Source organism: Microtus pennsylvanicus, chromosome 5 (genome assembly GCF_037038515.1).
Source record: "Microtus pennsylvanicus isolate mMicPen1 chromosome 5, mMicPen1.hap1, whole genome shotgun sequence".
In the NCBI taxonomy this organism is placed as follows: domain Eukaryota; kingdom Metazoa; phylum Chordata; class Mammalia; order Rodentia; family Cricetidae; genus Microtus; species Microtus pennsylvanicus.
Genome location: NC_134583.1, coordinates 102387482 through 102409450, shown reverse-complemented (window position 1 = coordinate 102409450; position 21969 = coordinate 102387482). Strand labels below are relative to the sequence as shown.

The window sequence follows — 21969 nt, the reverse complement described above, 5'->3', positions numbered from 1 at the left end:
ACCACCAGACTACTGTAATGGTCTTCCCGAACATTCTTAGATATGAAATTATTTCTTTAAAAAAAAATATTTTCTTTCTTTTGGCATTTTCTCATGTGACATTTTTATGGTGATGAGATAAAATATAACCTAAACTTTTATCACTTTAATCATTTCCAATTGTAGAATTCAGTGCATTAATTATATCCACAGGGCTCCACTACCACCGTCCTTGCCGAAACCTTTCTCTATCATTCTAAAGAGCCTTAACACACAGCCAGAATTTAAGCCCGGAGGTGGTGGTGGCGCACACCTTTAATCCCAGCACTTGGGAGGCAGAGGCAGGCGGATCTCTGTGAGTTTGAGGCCAGCCTGGTCTACAAGAACTAGTCTCGAAAAATCCAAAAAAAAAAATAGAATTTAATACTACTCATACATTTTACCAAGTAATCTCACTAAGGAAGAAACATGAATGCAGACAAAAAGCTGTAAAAGCAAGGATGCCCTATGAGGTATCGTTTATAACAGCAGAGCACGGTAGAAATCCTCAATGGTCATGACTGTTTGAACAGCTACGGTCCATCCACAGGTCAGAAAGTCTGAGGGTGAAGGGAAAGTGGACTCTAATGTTTATCTGCCTTGCGTTAGTTAGGATTAAGGATTACTCAACTTTCTTTTTGGTTTGTCTGTATTTTCCTTATTATGTTTAATAAGTACAGCATTTAAAGTTTTAAAGTGTTAGCTTCAGAAGTAGTGTGTGACCTCTCTGTAATTACACTAAATTCAGAAAAATTATTCATCTCTTCCTCTGGCCTCTGCCCGTCATGAAATTTTTATGAACTTTTAGCTAATTGGGCAAGGAAAAAATGACTTTATTCCAAGCTTGTGTTGATTTTTGAAACTTCTAGGCTCACTTCTTTTACCCTTCAAAAGTCTCACTTGTCCAGAGCTGAATGAAAGTTTGCGTTGCACTTTACAGCACCTGTGCATCATGTCACTGGAGCATCCCACCTCGAACCCATGATCCAACTCAACAGAACTGGCAGAGCACAGACTCTCTTTGGCATCTCTCCCCACCCTTCCCACTGTTCTTTCCTCAGTGGCTTCTTTGCAACTAACTCCCAGGCTGGGCCTGAAGAAATCATACTAGGAACCAGGACTGAACGTGGGGAGACTGAGTAGGGGGCTGCTGCAGGCATCTGGGCAAAGGTGTTAGGGGCCTAAATCCAGCCATAAACTATGGAGACTGAACTGGAAATATCCGAGTGACATTAAGGAGAGTCTGCTAGCAATGGGATGGAAAGGGAAGGATTAGCATAAGGGATGAGGTGGACATTGGGGCTTGGCGGTATCAGTAGGACACTTGTAAGCTGTAATGTTAGAGAAGAAAATGATGGTTTATTTGCAGAACCCACCAATCTCACATCAAGAATGTCCACCATCGTGAGCACCCAGCCTTGGAAGTGAGCTACTCATCCCCAAACTCCCAGTCCGTTTCAACTGCTTATTAAGCAAAGGCAACAACTCAAAGCTTCATAGCCAATAAGATAAACAAGCTAATCAATATCCAAGTATAGGCTTGAGGAGCTGCAGGGAATCCCAAGAGCTTGACCACAACAAAATCCTAGATTACTTTACCCTGCAGCTTCTACATAATCAACGAACCAACTGCAAATTGAAACTATTCAGAAAAACAAAACAAACTACTATAATTGTTCTGGAAATATAAACTTTCCCCCACCATTGTTCCTTAACAATTTAGTGCAACAACTGCTTACAATGCTTTAACACTGAGAGCAATCTACAGATGATCCAAAAATACAGGAGCATGCATACTTGTGGATCACATGCAAACATCATGTGATGTGGCCATCTATGAAGTTTAATATTTGCAAGGTTTCCTAAAATAAAGCTACCCAAAGACACCAGGCAATGACTCTTGCTCCCCTCCATTCTCGTTTACATTTCTATGCTTTCTCTGATACTCCTTACATTCCTATTCACCAAACCCACCATTCTGAGAACAGGCCCTTTCTCAACTCTGGGCTTTTGAACAAGACTGACAAGTTACAAGATATCACTACCTTTCTGTGTCCTGGCTCAACTCCCCTGAGCAGAGTGCAGAATTAGTGTCCCCATCCTATGTCTACTAAAGAAGACTTGGAAGTTGATGACAATGAGGAGGAGGAGCAGCAAGAGGACGAAGAGGAGGAGGAAACAAATATCTATTTACTTGATAATTTCCCCACCTCTCTAATGTGAGCTCATTCATCTTTATGTCAACTGACAGGCAATAGATGAATAAACTAGTGGGAAATAGAGCCTTGGATTAAACGTGACACTGTGAGGAAAGTCACCTGGATAATTGAGACAGTGTGGTGAGACATTATTAGAGAAATCTCTCTAACATTGTAAGATTCTAAGGGGTTTTTGTGGGGTTTTTTTTGTTTTTTGTTTTTGTTTTTTTGCCTCTAAATGTAACCTTTATCTAAAGAGAGAAAAACAACACAAGACCTACATCCCTTGGCTTCCTTCCTTCCCCATTCCAGCTGTTCTTTCGTCCTCCAGGATTGAACCCTGGCTAGGGCCAGGGAGCAGGACAACCCCTCAAATGGGGTGGGGGCAAGGGGTATCTTTTCAGAGGAACTGTTGTAGAAGTCTCAATGTCCTGAAGTATCTTCTTGTCTTCTGCTGTGACCACGTTAAAAGCCACACCTTTATGGTCAAACTGACCACCACAACCAATTCCGTGGATGTAGTTTGCCCGGCTAATGGAACAGTCATAATTGACAGCTTCTGACCAGTAGATCAGGGGTAATACTCTTCTAGACCAGACCAGAACTCCCTCATGGTCACATCTCATTCCTTTTGGTCCATATCCCCAAACAGTGCAGAAACAGGGAAATCCCAGGCATGCATCCTCTTGGTGAGCCACATTTTCCTACTGGTACTGGTAAAGACTACTGCCTGGGTGGCAGTATCACACAAGCCACAGTGTGTCAAGCTTCCATCCCTCTCATTCCACACTGATGTACACTGGCGGATACCCTCCAGGGTCAATTCTTCCTTCTTGACAAGAATCCACTCCTCTCATTCCACACTGATGTACACTGGCGGATACCCTCCAGGGTCAACTCTTCCTTCTTGACAAGAATCTGAATGGGGTCTCTCAGTGAACTTCTTGGTGACCTCAAGGCACTGCAGCTGACAGTAAAACTACCAGGTACTGCTGAGCTTTTGAAATATATCATAGATATGGTCCTTGAACCCATGGCTTAACGTTTCATCTGCCTTATACAGTACAAACATCTTGATATAGTTGGAGGACAGGTATCTCAGGTTAAGCACATCAAACACCCGGCCAGGGGTCCTCACAATTATATTGGGGAGCTTCCATCTATAGCTTCTGTACCTAAACATGTCACTGGTGCTCCCCAAACAAGCAAGACAAGAGGCACCCATGCAGTCTCTTAGTGCCATAACTATGTTTCGTATCTGCTGAGTCAATTCATGAGTGGATACCAGAAAAGCCCTGAGTGGCTTTTACATGTAATTCAATCTGCTGAAGATTTGATACGGCAAATGTAGCAGTTGTCCCAGTCCCAGAGTGGGCTTGAACAATCACATCAAAACCCCTTGACACAAGGAAGATTGGCTCTCTGCTGGATGGCAGAGGACTTCTCAAAACCAGAGGCATAAATACCACAGAGGAGGTATTCAGAGAGATTCATGTCACCAAATCTCATTCCAGTTACTCTGGATGATGGCTTCAGGCTCCATCCTATCAGGGCCATTGTCTCTGGATGGAGAATCCTGATTCACAGACATGATCCTTAGTGAGACTGGAACTTTTGCTGGACCTCACAGCCAAGTTAAGAATACTCCTTGAGGCCACTTAAGACTTAAGACTGCTACCCTACTGTGTTCTCAGCCTGTCAGATTAACTTGCCTTTAAAAGAACACTGTACCAAACAACCTCACTTGCCTTGGATTTCCTATGTAATCAACTTTTACAAACTAAGTTGTAATTTTAAGTTATGTTCTCTTCTGTGTTCCTGACCCAGAGTATGTTATGGTAATAAATGCTGAAAATAGCAAATAGGTTGAAAGCAACCATATAAAACAAACATCCACCACAGATGCTGGAAGCCACACGGAGACAGGCTGATAAGATTGCCTGCGGCGATGCTTGCAGTACCGTTTGTTACCTGGGACAGTTGGACTCGGACTCGTGAGTCAGTAAAACTTCATTCCTTGTGAAAAGGTTTAAGATTTCTCTAAAGTGCCCACCTTCCTTCCCCATGTGATGCTTTCTGTGCTCTTCAATCGATAGAGTGAAGCCCGAAGCCCTTTGCTAAGGACAGATGCAGACGCAAGGACGGGACAGACAAACAGCATTCAGGCAGGCAGATTTCCGCTCACACAATGGGCAGTTTACAGGGAGGAGGCAGGAAGAAAGAGAAGTGCAGAGCCCAAATCTGGGCTTGAAGCCTACTGGTGGGAAAACGGCTTCGACTGACTTTCCTGAGGGCAACACCAATGCATTCTGGGAACTCAGAGGTTATTATCGGGGCACTGAAAGTGACACAAGACAAGACAGAAGGATACCTCAAGGCAGGAGTGGAAATACCTGTTGTTCATGCCCCAGTATGCCTTCCTCTTGTCCTAGAAGCCATTACCAACTACTCACGCCACTTCCTTTTGTCCAGTCTACGCTTGGACTCAGCATTCCTTCACTCTTGTCAGCTATTGTGACTCACACCACAGTCCTAGCACTTCAAAAGCTGAGGCAGGAGGACTGTCACCATTACTTCAAGGCCAGTGTAGACTACATAGCAAGGTTCTACCATTCCTCTTCCCCACTGGTGGAGGGTGGGGTAGTGAAAAAAGAGAAAAGAAAGCAAGCCAGCCTTTTAATTTAATTTTCCACATGCTTACTCAGAAAACCACATAAAACTGAGGCCAGCATTAGAAAACTGCAATCTCAGCAGACGGCTTCAAAACCTGTCTTCTGAGTTGATGATACGGCTTTGAGTAGAGCTCTTGTTAAGATACTTGAGGTCCTGGATCCAACCCAGCTACCTCAGATAGCAAAAGCAAAGCTGACCCCACTGTGAGGCAGCCTTTCCATACAGGACATCTGATAACAGAGAAAGAGCCGAATCGGTCTGTGTAATCGATTCACACTATCACACTTCCATGCACACAGCCTGCACGGACTGCTTCTCCGCAAGAGTAAAGTGCATGCCGTGGCTTTACGTTAGGCCATCCTTTTCTCTGCGGACTGCCTGCGCAACGGTTTGCAATGACACAAATAAAAACATTACTTGTTGAAGTTCACGAGGTACAAGAAGGTGATACGTGGCGCCGGACCGTTCCAGTGGATGGTGTAGCCCTTCTCCAGCATGACGACGGGCTGGTACTGCGGGGAAATGGCCCTCTGGTTGATGCCCCGAAGCACCATTGGGTGCGATGGGTATTCATCTCGTGTGATGATCATGCTAAGATTCGGAGTGTTCCATGTCTGAACATACACCTTTAAGAAAAAGTGAAGAATTGAAGGGACGTTAATAAAAGATTAAACAGCTCCAAGAACTTACCCAGTACATGTCAAGAGTCTATGCTTTGTAAAGGGATTCTGTGGTAAATGCCAGACCAAATACGCAGTAGTCAAGTGGTCTAAACCATGCTTATTATGATGTAGCCTGCTTGAGCTAGACATGGCTAAAACCAGACCCTCATTCCGCTAGCCAAGATCATCATCAATTCCAACACCACAGGCCAGCTTATTCATCAGAATGAGAACGGCTGTGGCTAGCACAGCTTGTCACAGAAACCAATCAGCCAAGGCAGGGGAAACTGATATGCCCCAGGCAAATCTAAGACTCCCCTCTGATCTAAGGGGTGGTAAATTCATCTCTGAGAGCTTGGGCTTTAGTCTTCCATGATCTCCACTTGCCCAAGAAGTCATTTTTCACCCACTCATAAATAAAAGTTAAAAAGCTCTCTACAGCATCTGGAAAAACATGTTAAGCTTAAATAAACTGGAAAGTCCTGAAGTTTTTCCAGTAGCATCTGAGCCACGTTCCAGGCCAAACTAAAGCCTTCTGCCAAGGCATCCTCCGCAGGACACGCCTCAGAACAATTTCCTAAAATAAATCAATATCCAGCAACATTCTCCAGGAGAACAAAATCATATGCAGAATACTAACACTGTACCCATAATTCACTGGACTCTTCTAGAACTCCGTTCATACTGGCTCCTCCACTTGATGTTCTTGGAGTCAGAATATCTCTCCAATACATCCTCTTGAAGATTTTAATTGTGTACTAACCCCATTTAAAGATGCAAAATAGAAGCAGGAAACTTTGTAAGACTAGCAATTATGTTTCTTTAAATACATTTTGTGTGCGTATGTGTGTGTGCACATGTGTGTTCCTGTGCACACTTTTGTGTATTCTTGTATGTATGCAAGTGTGTGCGCGAATGTGCGCATGGGACTGTGGAGGCCGAAGGATGACTCGGGTGTCATTCCTGCTCAGACACTGGCTACCTCATTCTCTAAGAGGACCTCCCACCGGCGTGGCCTCATCTATTAGGGGCAGGCCAGCCAGCCGCTGGGATCGACTTGCCTCTGCCTTCACAGCAACAGGATTACAAGTGTGCACCACGTTACTGTGCTGTTCCCCAGCTTTTAAATATATATTTATGGGGGCTGGAGAGATGGCTCAGTGGTTAAGAGCATTGCCTGCTCTTCCAAAGGTCCTGAGTTCAATTCCCGGCAACCACATGGTGGCTCACAACCATCTGTAATGAGGTCTGGTGCCCTCTTCTGGCCTGCGGACACACACAGACAGAATATTGTATACATAATAAATAAATAAACATTTAAACAAAAAAAAATATATATATATGTTTATTACAGACATGGCAGACATGATTATTATCGTAAGTGTATTCATACTTAGCATAGACTTTAGAGAGAAACAGACAGACACACCTTCTGCCAGAGGACAAGCTTGTGGGCATAACCATGGGCTCCCAGCATGAGCGCTGTTCTTCCTGAGGGTTTCAACTTTCAAGCCAGTCAGAAGTGGATGGAAATTCCCCCTCAAATACTTATAAGACTAGCATAAATATAATAAATATAATAAAGAATAGCAATTTTGGAAAGCTAGGTGTGGGGGAACACGTCCTTAAGCCTGGCACTGGGAGGCAGGGGCAGGCGGATCTGAGTTAAGACCAGCGTGGTCTACAGAACAAGTTCCAGGACAGCCAGGGCTACTCAGAAAAACTCTGTCTCCAAAAAACAAAAAAAAAAAAAACAAGCAAATAAACAAAAAGAATGACAACTCTATCTTGACATCCTGTACCAAAAATGCACACTATATTACGTCTGAGTGAAAGCAAACAGCTACAGATTCGGGCTTCTGCCCAAATTTTAAATCTTCAGGAAAGAACTTCTAACCAATGGTCCCCGAATTCTCAGAGTCTCCTGGGAAGCATGTACGACTCAAGCGTTCCTTCAGCTACAAACAGAACTAAAATGACTGCCCTGATTCCTAAGGTGGAATGATTAGGTTCATATCTGAAATAGCATTACAAATCCAAAGAGCCAAATGGTGGACTGAGTAAATGAATGAGAATCTGTAGTATTTAATTTTTTTTTTTTTTTTTTTTTTTAGTTTTTTTGAGACAGGGTTTCTCTGTAGCTTTGGAAGTATTTAGTTTAAAAAAAAACTTGGAACTTACGAAAATTACGAGCTATATAATCATATACCACATACTTTACAGATGTATAACATCTTCATTAGTGAGCATTCACCATTTTCAGTCAGTCTGGCACACGGAGACACACACACACAGGTACACATGGTTAGTAAAATAAATAAATAAAAACTGCAGCTACAAAAAGAGTAAGCCGGGTGGTGGTGGTGCACGCCTTTAATCACAGCACTCGGGAGGCAGAGGCAGGAGGATCTCTGTGAGTTCGAGGCCAGCCTGGTCTACAAGAGCTAGTTTCAGGACAGGCTCCAAAGCCACAGAGAAACCCTTTCAAAAAACCAAAGAAAAAGAAAAGAACAAAGGCTCCTTATTTGTCTTTTGTTTTAATTTTAGAGTATCCATATTGACGGGGACATTTAATGTGGAGCTGAGCAAATCTGAATAAGAACAAAATGAGAGCTGGGATCACATTTTAAACCACTCTCTTTTCTTTTTTATTAGCTGTAATTAACTCTCCATCCAACCCTCATCCCCTCTGAAGGACTTGGTGCTCTGACACCACCACCCCCATTCTGTTCAAAGGAATGAAAAATTCCCACAACAAAGAGTTACAGGAAATGCTGTCCAGCCTTGATCCCTCTCAAGCCTTTTGCTTGTCTACAGAGAACAATCTAGACTTCTTTTCTTTTTTCTTTTAATTTAAGAGTAAGATTCTTTTAAGTCATTTCAAAGTCAAAAGAGTAATGATGAATTCTGCTCTAAGGCAACTACTGAAGGCTGAGAAGACGAAAACCACATCAAACTTGGGGTACTTGAGGAAACGCTGAGTGAGAACCCACAAATGCGTACACTTGTGTGTCGCAGGCTGTGAAGCCACAGGAAAACCACACAACAACGAGAGGCCTCTGGCATGGGCCCTCAAAGTCCACTGTGATGTAAAACACCCTTGTCCCTTGTTCTTCCTCCAGTATCCTTCTTTGTGTTCAAATCAGCCCCTTCTTTTGTTCTGTAATCTCCTCTGATTTTTTTTTTTGAGACAGATTCATACTCTGTAGCCCCAGCTAACCACAAAATAGAGATCATTCTTCATTAGCCTCCTGAATGCTGGAATCACAGCCATGTATCCCCACACCTAGCCTGGCCATCTATTATAAAATCCCAGAGGATTCTGTCCTCTTCCTCCAGATTCTGGGTAACTGACGCCTTGGTTCTGTAAGATCTTCCATCACCCCAAATCTCATGGTTAAAACCAGCTTTGTTGCTTACAGCGACTCTTCAAACGGCAAAGGCCAGACCAATGCTAAATGTGTTACAGGACAGCCTCCCGTCCTGTCACTGTCCTCGTTACACACAGCCACAAGATTCCTTCAAATATGCCCACTTCTCATTCCAGCAATAACAAAAGTCCAGGGTTCAAATCCCGTCAGCCTGACTTCAGAGCCTGTGCTCTTCAGCATGCATACTCTGCCAGTGAGCCTCTCGTCAGTTAAAGCACACACTAGCTTAATCATTTCCAAGAAGCATTTCCCCATGTGTCTGTCCATGCTGTCCCTCTGTGTCTCCACAGACTATCGTCACATCACTAGGATTTCCCTGGATTCCTTCTCATCTATGTATTGCCAAACCTCATTCTTTCCTTGAAACACTGGGCTTACTCAGTGACTCACTGCTGTTCTGTCTCAGCGTCAGACTTGGCAGAGAGAAGGACACTGAAAGCAAACGACATACTTGGAGTGTGGTAAGAAAAACCTTAAGAGTCTAGAAACATCAGAGCTAACTATCAGTTTTGGTATGTGCCTACAGTCTCAGCCCACAGGAAGTGAAGACACAGCCGGGAGGATTGCCAGCTCCAAGCCAGCCACGACTTCTCTTGTCCAAGCTCTCCCAACTTTATCTGACTAAGTGCATTTACCTCACCTCCCCTACTTACCCACTTCTCTGATCTAACTGGTTTGGGGGAGCTTTGAGTAAAGTGAACCTCCTTTCCCTTCCATCATCACTTGCTTTTCTCCCCTCCCCCATAAAAACTGTTCTTGGGAAGCCCCCAGTCACCCTGAGGCGTTGCCATCCTCGGCCTGGACTGCCTTCCGGGCCTACCTGGGCATAGGTCCCACTGCAGACCACGGCGTTCCACTTAGTGACATTGATGCAGTTTGGATGGCGGATCAGGTAGTTGTCCATCCTTCCCACATAGGCATCCTTGTATCCCGTCACCGAGCCATCGACGTCATGGAAAATGGAGTTCTTGTCACCGTCCAGCTCACAATCTTCAAACCAGGGGCCAGGCTTCCCAAAGAAGACGTTCAGAGAGACCTGGGCAGAGAAAAACAGACACATCACAGACACTGGCTCCTGCCACTAAGCAGTAGTTGATCTGAGTCCTACAATACAGCAGGCCTGAGCATTTCTAAAGCCTCATGAAGCTCGACTGGGGAGCATTAAATTGCAGCTTTATTTTTATTTTCTGCCCCACACCTTAAGCGATAAAGCTAGGGGAAGAGGAAGTGGAACCAGCCCTGTTTATTTGTAAACTATCATAAAGTCCATGTGTAGCTGGGCACGGTGGCGCACACCTTTAATCCCAGCACTTGAGAGGCAGAGGCAGGCAAATCTCTGTGAGTTTGAGGCCAGTCTACTCTACAAAACAGTTCTAGGAAGGCCTGTTCCAGGTCTACAAAGCTAATTCCAGGAAGAGCTGTTACTCAGTGAAACCCCGCCTCACAAAACAAAAATAAATAAATAATGTCCACACATGAGATTCTGTGCATTCCTCTGTAAGCAAATTAAACCTGAGTTAAACAAAAATCTATTCCAAGTACACCAAAATCATTTTACTTGACTCCAAAGGACTTAGTTACTTAACCAGATGCACAGTCTCACCCAGCAAAAACTCAGTATAGTCCAAAACCAACACACAGTGTTGGTGCTGGCTCAAGATGGCAAGGGCTGCTGAGCGCACTAGAATCTGCCGGGAAACAGCTGCTGTTGCATCTCCTTTGAACGCAAAAGATGCCTGGCTCAGGAGTCCTGTTAAAGCCTTTCCTAGGAGGCTGGGGTTGTAGCTCAGTTGGTGGCACCCTCGCCAGGGTATGCAAGGCACTGGTTTGAATCCCTAGCACAGCAGATGAAAAATGAGATGACACAGACTGTTTACTAAACACAGCATCCTGTTAGAAAGTCGGCTGTGGGTGATAGCACTTCCAGCTCTTAGCTATTTCCCATTAGGAGCCAACGTTTGACAGGGCACACAAAAGCGCTTCTAAATGCGTCTGTGACTCCTCAACCAGGGATGCCTGTGTGTCAGCAGCGCATCTAAATGATAAGAGCCTCGAAGGAGCAGCATTGCTTGGAGTCAGCTGGCGCCAGGTTCTTGGCTACTGTTCCCTTTTCTCATGCATTCGCACACTGTTCCCACAGCATCCCCACCATAGGGAGGATGGAGGAGCCGCTGAGGGAATCACTATGGCTTCTCGTATGCTAAGGCTTGGAAAAACTTATCTTAAGCCCTATTTTAAACCAGGCCACTCCACAATTTATATGGACGTGACAAAAGAACTATATGCTATGTTCCAGTTCTGGCAGGCTGTGGGTCAGAGAGCTGGAGGCTCAGTCTCTCTCATGCCACAATTATGGCATGGTATCGGCAAGATGAAGCAGGCCTGAGGTGCCAAGAAGATTGACCTGTATATTACGGGTAATGGTGAAATTGCTAAGAAAATTATTCTGGGGCAACTGCAACATAAATACAAATTCTAAGTCTTTTTATAGTCTTCTATCTGATCCAGTTTCTACCACATTGCCCCATTATGTCTCTCTATTCTACCTTTTTATACCCCAGTTTCCTACAGTCACAGAGAAGTGACCAGCAGGCAGGACCCAAATCTCTCAGTGGAGACGGTTCTACTGTCCAGTTTACTACTCAGTGCTCCACAATCACACGCCATCTCTTCCTATGAAACTGGACAATCTTCCCATGTCATTACTCTAAGTCGTTATCCTGTTGAAGACGTCACCTACTGTCAAAAACAGCCCAGGTCACACCAGACTTCCGTTCCCACCCCAAACTTAATGGGACTGAGTGTATAAATTAGCATTGTAACTATATACACACTTCTTCCTGTCATTTAGACTCAAGGCATGTCCTATGTTTGGAACTTGTCTGTGGGAACATGTTCTTCCCCTCCCCCACCCCATCTGCACCTTGTCTGTGGGAACATGTTCTTCCCCTCCCCCACCCCATCTGCACCTTGTCTGTGGGTACGTGGTCTTCCCCTCCCCCACCCCATCTACACCTTGTCTGTGGGTACGTGGTCTTCCCCTCCCCCACCCCATCTACACCTTGTCTGTGGGTACGTGGTCTTCCCCTCCCCCACCCCATCTACACCTTGTCTGTGGGTACGTGGTCTTCCCCTCCCCCACCCCATCTACACCTTGTCTGTGGGTACGTGGTCTTCCCCTCCCCTACCCCATCTGCACCTTGTCTGTGGGTACGTGGTCTTCCCCTCCCCTACCCCTTCTGCACCTTGTCTGTGGGTACGTGGTCTTCCCCTCCCCCACCCCATCTGCACCTTGTCTGTGGGTACGTGGTCTTCCCCTCCCCCACCCCATCTGCACCTTGTCTGTGGGTACGTGGTCTTCCCCCCTCCCACCCCATCTGCACCTTGTCTGTGGGTACGTGGTCTTCCCCTCCCCTACCCCTTCTGCACCTTGTTTGTGGGTACGTGGTCTTCCCCCCTCCCACCCCGTCTGCACCTTGTTTGTGGGTACGTGGTCTTCCCCCCTCCCACCCCGTCTGGACCTTGTCTGTGGGTACATGTTCTTCCCCTCCCCCACTCCAGTTCCTGTGATGGAGTTATGAGAACGCACTCACCTGTGGACCAAACTTCACAAGGGAAACATTATTCCTGGGCGTTGTCTGCCAGGAATTCTTCATGAGGAAGCCAATGGCACTGCTGTACCTGTCTGGAGTTGGCATGTACTTCTTGAACGTGCTCTTTGTGAGATGAATGGGCCCATCATAAATCTGAAAACCTCGAATTGGGAATGTCCTAGTAAAATACAAGATATATTTAATAAACGTAGGCCAATCCCCTTCACAGCATTTATGTTTTATGAAGACTGCTAAGTATCTTATAAGTACCAAATAAAATTCCAAGACACAGTGGTAAGCAAGACACAGTCCTAATGAAACAAAAAATACAATATCCTCGGAGAGACCAAAAGTAATGAAATAAAAATAAAGATAACTGCAGATAATTGGTGCTATGGCGACAATTAAGACGCGGTAATAAAATAGACTGGGTGGGGAGACACATGCTGTTTGGGGTGCAACAGAGGTCTCTAAAGAACTTCCCTGAATCAACTTTGCGGTGATGCTTGGTTTAGGGCTGGGGATATAGCTTAGACTGATGTAGTTGTAGAGTGATTACCTAACATGTTCAAGGTCCTGGGTATCATGCAAAACATGAGAAGAAGGGGAAGAGAGGAAAGGGAGCAGAGGAAAATGCTCTGTATGAGCAGAGAAAGCCTTCTGTGAAGCCACAGAACAATGGTTTTTTTTTTAAAAAAAAAAAAAAAAGCAAGATATATAAACAGGTGAGGCAAAGACAGCTGACCTGAGCTTGTGGAGCTCACGGACTTTGGACCAACAGTTAGGAAGCCTGGACAGGATCCAGCACAAGGCACCAGGAAAACCTACAGTCTGTCTGTCCAACTTCCCTGCCTCACCCTGAACCACACCCAGAGAGAACATTCCCAAAATGGGCTGATTCTCGATGCACCATGCATTAGTACGGAAGTGGGGTCTTGAGAACATGACTGCGATTTTCCTCTACCCAGTTTTCCCACAAAAATAATGTAGACAGCTCCAAAGTGAGCCTCAGACCCAGGTACTGGGCTAACAAGCTTTGAAGGATGTTCTACAGTGCTAACTGTTGTTTGAAGAACTCTCATTGTCAATATGGTAGTTCCATAGAAAATTGGGAATCGGTCTAACTCAAGACTCAACTATGCCACTCTTGGCCATACATCCAAAGGACACTCCATTCTACCACAGGGACACTGTTCAACTATGTTTGGTGTGACTTTATTCGTAATAGACAGAATAGACATACCACCTAGATGTCCTTCAACCAGAGTGGATAAAGAGAATGCAGTACATTTACACAATAAAGTTTGTGTGACTCAGAGGTTTAAAAAGAAAATGACATCATGAAATTTGCAGGCAAATGAATGTAACTAGAAAAATAAATCATTCTGAGTGAGGTAACCCAGACCCAGAAAGTCAAACATGGCATGTACTCACTTATAAGTGAATATTAGCTGGTTAAATGATAACCAATCTACAATCCACAGACCCAGAGAGGTTAGGCAGGAGGTTAGACTCAAAGAGGAGAGCTATAGGAGGAGCAAGGATCTCCCTGGGAAAGGAAAATAGAATAGATTCTGAGGGTGATTGGGTCAGATAAGGACCAGAATGGGAGAGATGGGAGGGTGGGGGATGGAGGGAGAGAGTGTGATGAGAGACAGCTGGAATTGGGGAGACTTTGGGAGGTGGTGTGGGAACTTCCTGGAATCTATCAGGGTGACCCCAGTGAGGACTCCTAGTAATGGAGAATATGGAGTCTGATCTTGCCATTTTTTATAGCCAGACAAGGCTTCCAGTGGTAGGACTGGGTTCTATTCCATTAAGTTGTTGACAAAGGAAGTCCTGTGGAGATCCTGAAACAACCCAGGCTGACGCTAGGACAGAACACTGCCCTCCACAAACTGACAGAGGGGTCCCCCTGCCAAGGTTGACTTCAACGCAGCTCAATGAACAGATAGAGGTTGAGCTGGTGAGGACTTGGAGCCTTCTCCTACCTTCTAGTCTCTTTGGCACAAGAAGGGGCCCTGTAGACTGCAGAAAGAGAAACCTAGACACCAAATCAGCCATAAAACCCTCCACCTACAATCTGTCCTGCAGGCAAGATAGCTGGGGCAACTGTGGCAGTGGCCAACAATGTCTGCTTTAACTAGAGGCCCAGTCAACGAGAGGATGTTCATGCTCTATATATACTGCCTGGGTGGTCAGAAACTGAAGACTAGGTAGCCCAGAGACCTAGGGTGGAACTAAACACAAATGGAGAAAAAAAAAATCACTGAAATGATTCCTAATGATATCCTGGTATATTCATCAGTGCCTTGCCTAGCTGTCATCAGAGAGTCTTCCTCTGGCAGCAGATGGGAGCAGGTACAGAGACCCACAGCCAGACAAAGAAGAGTCTAAATTGAAGGTCTCCATCGGGTCTCTCCCCAGAGAGATCGGGGAACCCCGCAGAAGAGGAGGAAAGACTGTAGGAGTCAGAGGGAATGGAGGACACCAGGAGAACACGACCCACTGAATCAACTAAGCAGAGCTCACAGAGACTGAAGGGGCAAGCATGGGGACTGCTTGGGTCTCCAGTTGTCCTCTGCGTGTAGTTATGGCCGCTAGCTTGGTGTTCTTGGGAGACTCCCAACAATGGGAGTGGATGGTGGATGTATCTCTGACTCTTTTCCTCTTATTGGTTCCTTTGTCCAGCCTCGATAGGAGGGCTTTCGCCTTGACCTACTGCATCTTATTTAGTCCTGTCTGGCTGCTGTCTTTTGGAAACCTGCTCTTTTCTGAAGAGGAATCAGAGGGGGAATGGATCTGGGGGACACAGGAGGTGTGGGGGAACTAGGGGGAGGGAAAACTGTTAGAGTGTTTTGTAGGAGAGAAAGATCTATTTTCAATTTCAAAAAGTTCACAAGAAAGAAAAGAGGACTCCGATTGTGCTGCCAGAAAACCCAGCCCGTCCTGCCCCCATCCCTCACCATCTCAGACACATTTAATTACATTGCCTCAGCTGGGTTCTGAGTTGGCTTTGGCATCCACCGAGTTTCATTTTCTAGGGCTCTTTTCAGAGGTAATTTCCCTTTTCCAGTGGCTATTTCTGAAAAACCAGCATCATGAATTGCAGGGAAACTGACCTAATGTCATAGTTTATGGTTTGGCAACTTCTATGTCTCAAGAAGAAGAAAACATCAAGAGAAAAAAAAATCCACTTATATAAGGTCTTATGTAAGGGATAAGAAACAAGAACAGCTCCTTCATAAAACTGCTAAGAAAACCTGTGACATGGGTAATTATTAATGCTCTAAAACCCCATGAAGACAATAGACAATATAACAATGATAATAGTGAGTACTGCTAATAAGACAGGAAAGGAGCCATAATAAGGCAATCTATCCAGGCTTAATGCAGGAACAGGTTCTGTCTCCAGTGTTTCATTCTCCACTGCCAAAGTTCAACTCACCTGTTCCTGGGTAGCGTCCGAGGCTTCTGATCTATTCCTCCTGTACCCATGTACTTGTTTTGGCCACCTTGAGATCCGTAATTCTTACTCTCCCCAACAAAGAGGGATTCCGACACTTCCTGGCTCGAACCTTCATCACTTGGGAAGCTCCCATCACTGGTGAAATGAGGACGGTGCTTAGAGACATTCTTGGGGAACTTTAAACTGCCCCCCAAAGAAGGCAGGCTAACATTTAAAAAGCTAAAGCAAAAAAACTTAACCTAATGCCTTTCTCTAATGTGCATCAGAAACCCTCAGAAATCATCTTTATACTATAAAGATTCCTTTCATCAATTAGTGAGCTAGTTGAAAATTATATATAAAGACGTGGAATTTTAGGCTAGAGGTACAGAGCAGCTGCAGAGTACATCAGAGGCGTGGACCGGTGTGATCCCCAGCACCATGGAAAAACAAAAGCCCATACAGAGACCCATGTGTACACACACACACACACACACACACACACACACACACACACACACGGACAGTGCATCACCAACATGGACCAATTGTGATCCCCTGCACCGTGGAAAAACAAAAACCCACACAGAGACCTATGTATAAAAATACACACACACACACACACGGGAAGTTTAGTTCTCAAAGCTCATTTCTACATTAAAGCAGGTTCTAAGAGGAAAGTTATTATTTTTCATCTTCACCCTGTTTATCTTCCTCTTTCATCCTCTATTTTTAAAGACTTTTAGCCTGAAGATCGAGAGTTTTCTTGCAAATACAATTAACAACTACCCTTCCCTTCTGTGGAATTTCAGCAAAATTGACCTACAACCTTGGCATAAATGCAATTATTCTATTTTTTAAAAAAAGAAAATATGGTTTTTTGGCCCTCTAGTGGTACCAAGAAGAGAGTGATTTTTTTTATTTTTTTTTTTTAGTACTAATAAATTGTAAAGAAAACACCCTACCCCCATCCCAAAACATACAAACAAAAACACTTAGGTTGATTTTATCTTATAGCTTTAAAATAATCAAATGTTTTAAAGCATTACAAACCTGGCAAAGGTCAACCCCTTTCCATTATCTGCAAATCTGTAAAAGGAAACAGATGACAGTACACCTAAGTCATCAGAAAACACGCAAGAGGTAATTCCCTAGTACACCTAAGTCATCAGAAAACACGCAAGAGGTAATTCCCTAGTACACCTAAGTCATCAGAAAACACGCAAGAGGTAATTCCCTAGTACACCTAAATCACCAGGAAACACGGAAGAGGTAATCCCTCAGTGAGTGACCATGAACCCCAGAGTCCTGATGCTCACTCTCCAACCACATGGAAGTTCAAGCTCCCAGTCACCACAGTCTGATTTCAAGGCAAGGTGTCAGGTTCAAATCCAGACTCTGCCAATTGGGTTCTCAACCCCCTCCCTCTATAGTTTAAAATAATAAGTTCTTTCTTATAGGATTCGTGAGAGAATTAAACACTAACTCATTTCAAGTGTTTGAAACATAATAAACATCAGATAAAGGTATCAGTTAAGACATCTGTTTTTAATCATTATTCTTTAGAAAGAATTATATCATGCTATTTGCCTCAAATGTTTTCAATCTAAGACCAAAGCCATCCCTACAGATTTAATACAGTATTAAATTTGGGAGTGAAAACAGTCAGAGATGGTGGAAAAAGACAAGAAACTAATGGTCTAGACTGTTAACATTAAAACTTAATTCACTATGCACCAGGTCTCTCTCAAAATCATGCAAGTGGAAAAAAACAACAACAACAACAAACAATGAACAAAAACAAGTGAGGTGCTTCCTGCCTCCAGTAAGACACAGAAGAGCAGGCGTATTAAACTGGACTTAGAAGACTTTCATCTTCAGTGGATGGCAAGAAGATCAGACAAACTTTAAAGAGTTTCCAAGAACAACAATACAAATAAAATAAAATTAAAATTAAAAACCCCAGAGAATTTCAAAATTTTTATTTAGTTCTTCAACATAAATAGTGTTTGCTATATAAAGCTAAATCCCAGGTTTCTAGTTCACCCACTGAAGCTTTCTCAGGCCACCAGACAAGTTCAGTGCCACAAAATTCCAAAATGACAGGAGTCTAAACACCTGCAGTCTGTGAGCTGTAGTAGTCCAAGTTCATTCTGTGCGGAAGCCCAAAAATGTGAGCCTGTTTCCAGGTGAACAAAGGTCAGAGAGTTGGAACTCACCTCTATTCCTTCAAGGCTATTGTGTTTCTACCTCAAACAAAGGTCCCACCTAGATTTAGAGCAGAGAGTTCTGTTCTCTCAAGGTTACATGTGGCTAATACCAGACCTTGTATTTCAGAAATAGAGAAGTGGTTGTTTCTACTTAGACAAAAGTCTAAGGATCTAACTAAGGTTCCAGTCTCCTTTAAGGAGACAACATTGGATTCCACCCAGGGAGTGGTTTGCCTCGGAATGTTTTGATCTAAAGCATGATTTGTTTTGTTCTAGCAACAGAAATGTATAACTATTGGTGTTGCCTGTGACCTTCAACTGGTCTATTCATTTCCTTGTGTCCTGTTAATGTAGTTTTTTGTCTTGCTCCTACCTTTTGGGGTCAGAGGTATTTTAAGCAATTGGAAATTAAATACGAGTGATTTTCAGTATTCACTAGAACTCCCTCCCAATATTATGTTTTTCTGTCTTATTATTTTTGTGTCTTCGTATTCTTTACTACTATTTCTAAATTCCAATGCCCTTACCCTGGTGAGAGGTATTTTTGTCGAGGCTGGTCCCTGACAATCCTGTGCACTAATAATATTAATAATATAATATATTATATACCTCAGAAACACCTTCATTCTACTCAGTTTAAAAAAAAAGTGGCACTCACTTCTAACAGTACTTGGAAGGAAGATGATCAGGGTCACAGCCCCGGCAGTGAGTTCAAGGCCAGCCTGGAATACAACCTCCCCCACTCCCTGCCCTGTCTTCAAAACAAAAATAAAAATCTTAAAAGTAGCCAGCAGTGTCAGCAGATGTTACCCCTACAGATCATACTCACGCTGAGTTCTGGACAATGATGTCTCCTCCTCTGACCCAGGCACCATTATCGTTGTTTTTAAAAGCAATTAGCCTGTCAATGACAGCAGCAACTCGGGGCTTCTCAGGGTCTGCATCCTGATGAGGCCGGAACCTACAGGGCCAAAAAGTGACATGTGCCAAGGAAATCAGAACTGTCTACGTATACGCACACTAAGGGTCAGGAGGAAAATCAGAACTGTCTATGTATATACATGCTAGGGGTCAGGAGGAAAATCAGAACTGTCTGTATATACATGCTACGGGTCAGGAGGAAAATCAGAACTGTCTATGTATATACACGCTAGGGGTCAGGAGGAAAATCAGAACTGTCTATGTATATACACGCTACGGGTCAGGAGGAAAATCAGAACTGTCTATGTATATACACGCTATGGGTCAGGAGGAAAATCAGAACTGTTTGTATATACACGCTATGGGTCAGAAGGAAAATCAGAACTGTCTGTATATACACACTATGGGTCAGGAGGAAAATCAGAACTGTCTGTATATACACGCTATGGGTCAGGAGGAAAATCAGAACTGTCTGTATATACATGCTATGGGTCAGGAGGAAAATCAGAACTATGTATATATATGACACAGGTCGGGAGGAAAATCAAAACTGTCTATTATACTCACTATGGGTCAAGAGACAGGATGTAGTTTGGGCCAAAATAAACAAATCAAAAAAAAGCTAAGATATAACTTAATTATTTAAAGTTCAAATATAATTACATTTAAGTTTCCAGAAAAAAAATGCTTTCCTATATTCTTAAGGCTTCTGTAAACACATGCACAGAGAAAGGCACAGAGAAAGGCAGCCATATGCAGACCAAGCATTCAGTGTATCTTCATAAAAATTTAAATCACGTGTTACCAACACATGCTCACTGCAAAAACTAATCATAAACTACAACATAAATCTACATGAATTATGTTATTAAATTGTATCCTGTTTAGATGTTTTTAGCTAGAGAGACAAATCTAAATTTGTAGATTCAGTAGGCTTGGAAATTTAGGCTTGAAAATGCCTAAACCTAAAAGACTAACTGAATTTTTTATTAGAAAGACTGCATTTCCTGTTTCCTTCATTCAACAACTTTTACACAGACCTTAATGAGAAAGTCAAAAACTGGTCACATTCAATTCCATGTGCCTACCACATTACAAAGATAGGAGAAAGAATTTTAAAAAAAATGTTTTTAATTGAGTTTCAAAAATCAATTCATTGCGCTGAGTTTTTCAGTCACACAGGAAGGAGGAGCCTTTGCATGAAGCTGCTACTGCATCTGCGGGCCCACACTAGGTGCTGGAACATGGCAACGAGAGACGCATCTTCGTGGAAAGAGAACCCAGCACAGGTGCCTCAGGCCTGTGAGCTCCACATTCTCCACCAACCACTGTACTCTACAGCAGGCAGGTCACTGGGAAGGAGTGAGGCGGGAAAGGGTGGAATAGAGAGGCACGTACGTGCCTTTTACTTAATAAGCAAATGGGAGGGCAGTGAAAGCTGGAAACCAGGAAGCCATGTGATCAGATCCCCACTTCACCCCCACCCCCAATTTCCCTCCCCTCCCAACATATCACAGGATGCCATCTGGTTAATGGATTAATTGTAAGACCACACAGAGGTCCCTTATGTACTTCTGAGAGACACCGGTGGTGAAGAATGGAACAGGAGCATCAGGGATGATGAAGATGACATCCACGGCTGGTGCCCTAACTAGCTCAGACTGACGAGGTAAAGGGCCTCACGCTGGGCCAATAAAACTTTCCTGACATTGGACGATCTGCTGAAAAGCTTTGCCTAAAGTTGTTAAAGGAAGTCCAGCAGCTAGAAGAGCAGGAAGAGAAGGATGCGGTGTCCTAAATGAAGACATCCAGGTACCATAACGCAGCACGCGGTCCCCTGTAACAGCCTCATCATCTTTCCTGACTCCGCCATACAGGCCAGTGGCTGATCATTTGCACCAAAGTGATGCCCCTGATTTCAGCATTTTCATCTGGTATTTAGAAAACAGTTAGGGGCTGGAGTGATGGCTTAGCAGTTAAGAGCACTGTATGTTCTTCCCAGAGGACCTGAGTTCAATTCCCAGCCACCACATGGCAGTTCACAACATCTGTAACTCCAGCCCCGGGGAATCCGAGACCCTCCTTTGGTGCACAAAAGTGGTACAGAGAATATAAACTAATAAAATTTTAATTAAAAAAAAGAAAATAGTTAATCAGCCCTTTTTTCATCATCATGATGGTTAATTTTTTTTAAAGATTTAATTTTATGCATGTGTATGTGTATTTCTGTGTCTCTGTGTATGTACGAACACAAGAGTGCAGGTGCCCACAGAAGTCAGAAGAGAGAGTTGGGTCCCCTGGAGCTGGAGTAACAGGTGGTTGTGAGCTGCCCAGCATAGGTGTTGTGACTGAAACACCTGTCTGTCCTCTCAAGAGCAGCAAGCACGCCGAACAGCTAAGCAATCTCTCCAATCCCCTGACTGTTAATCCTGATGACAACTTGATGGGATTTACAGTCATTATAGAAACACATCTCTAGCCATGACTGCGATGAATTTTCTAGACTGGGTTAACGGAAATAGGACAAACCACTCTAAATGCCGGTTTCATGGTTTGGGGTCCTGGATGGAACAAAGCGGAAACAGAAAGTTGACCACCAGCGTCCCCCCCCCCCCCCCGTCTCTGTCTGCTCAATGACTTGAAGTCGCTGACCAGCTGCCTCACACTACTGCCACTACGCCTTTCCTTCCCCGCCATCATGTCCCTTAAACTGTGAGCAAGCATGGACCCTTCCCCCCTTGAGTTGCTTCCTGGAAAATATTTGGTCACAACAACGACAAAAATAACTAATATAATCACTTCCCCTAGTAGACAA

The 21969-nt window shown here is 44.0% G+C and overlaps 1 protein-coding gene and 1 pseudogene across 4 annotated transcripts in view; both read right to left on the bottom strand.

Annotated features, from left to right (window-relative positions):
- Cemip2 (cell migration inducing hyaluronidase 2) overlaps positions 1–21969 on the bottom strand; it is a 92592-nt gene that overhangs the window by 16623 nt on the left and 54000 nt on the right. For all 4 annotated transcript variants that reach the window (XM_075973676.1, XM_075973674.1, XM_075973678.1 and 1 more), the window contains exons 13-18: positions 19063–19194; positions 17077–17112; positions 16024–16179; positions 12576–12753; positions 9803–10018; positions 5307–5515 (exon numbers count right to left, since the gene is read on the bottom strand). In XM_075973676.1, coding sequence (XP_075829791.1) covers positions 5307–5515; positions 9803–10018; positions 12576–12753; positions 16024–16179; positions 17077–17112; positions 19063–19194 — 927 coding nt within the window. The remainder of the gene's footprint in view (positions 1–5306; positions 5516–9802; positions 10019–12575; positions 12754–16023; positions 16180–17076; positions 17113–19062; positions 19195–21969) is intronic.
- On the bottom strand, positions 233–5178 carry LOC142851150 (eukaryotic initiation factor 4A-I-like; annotated as a pseudogene).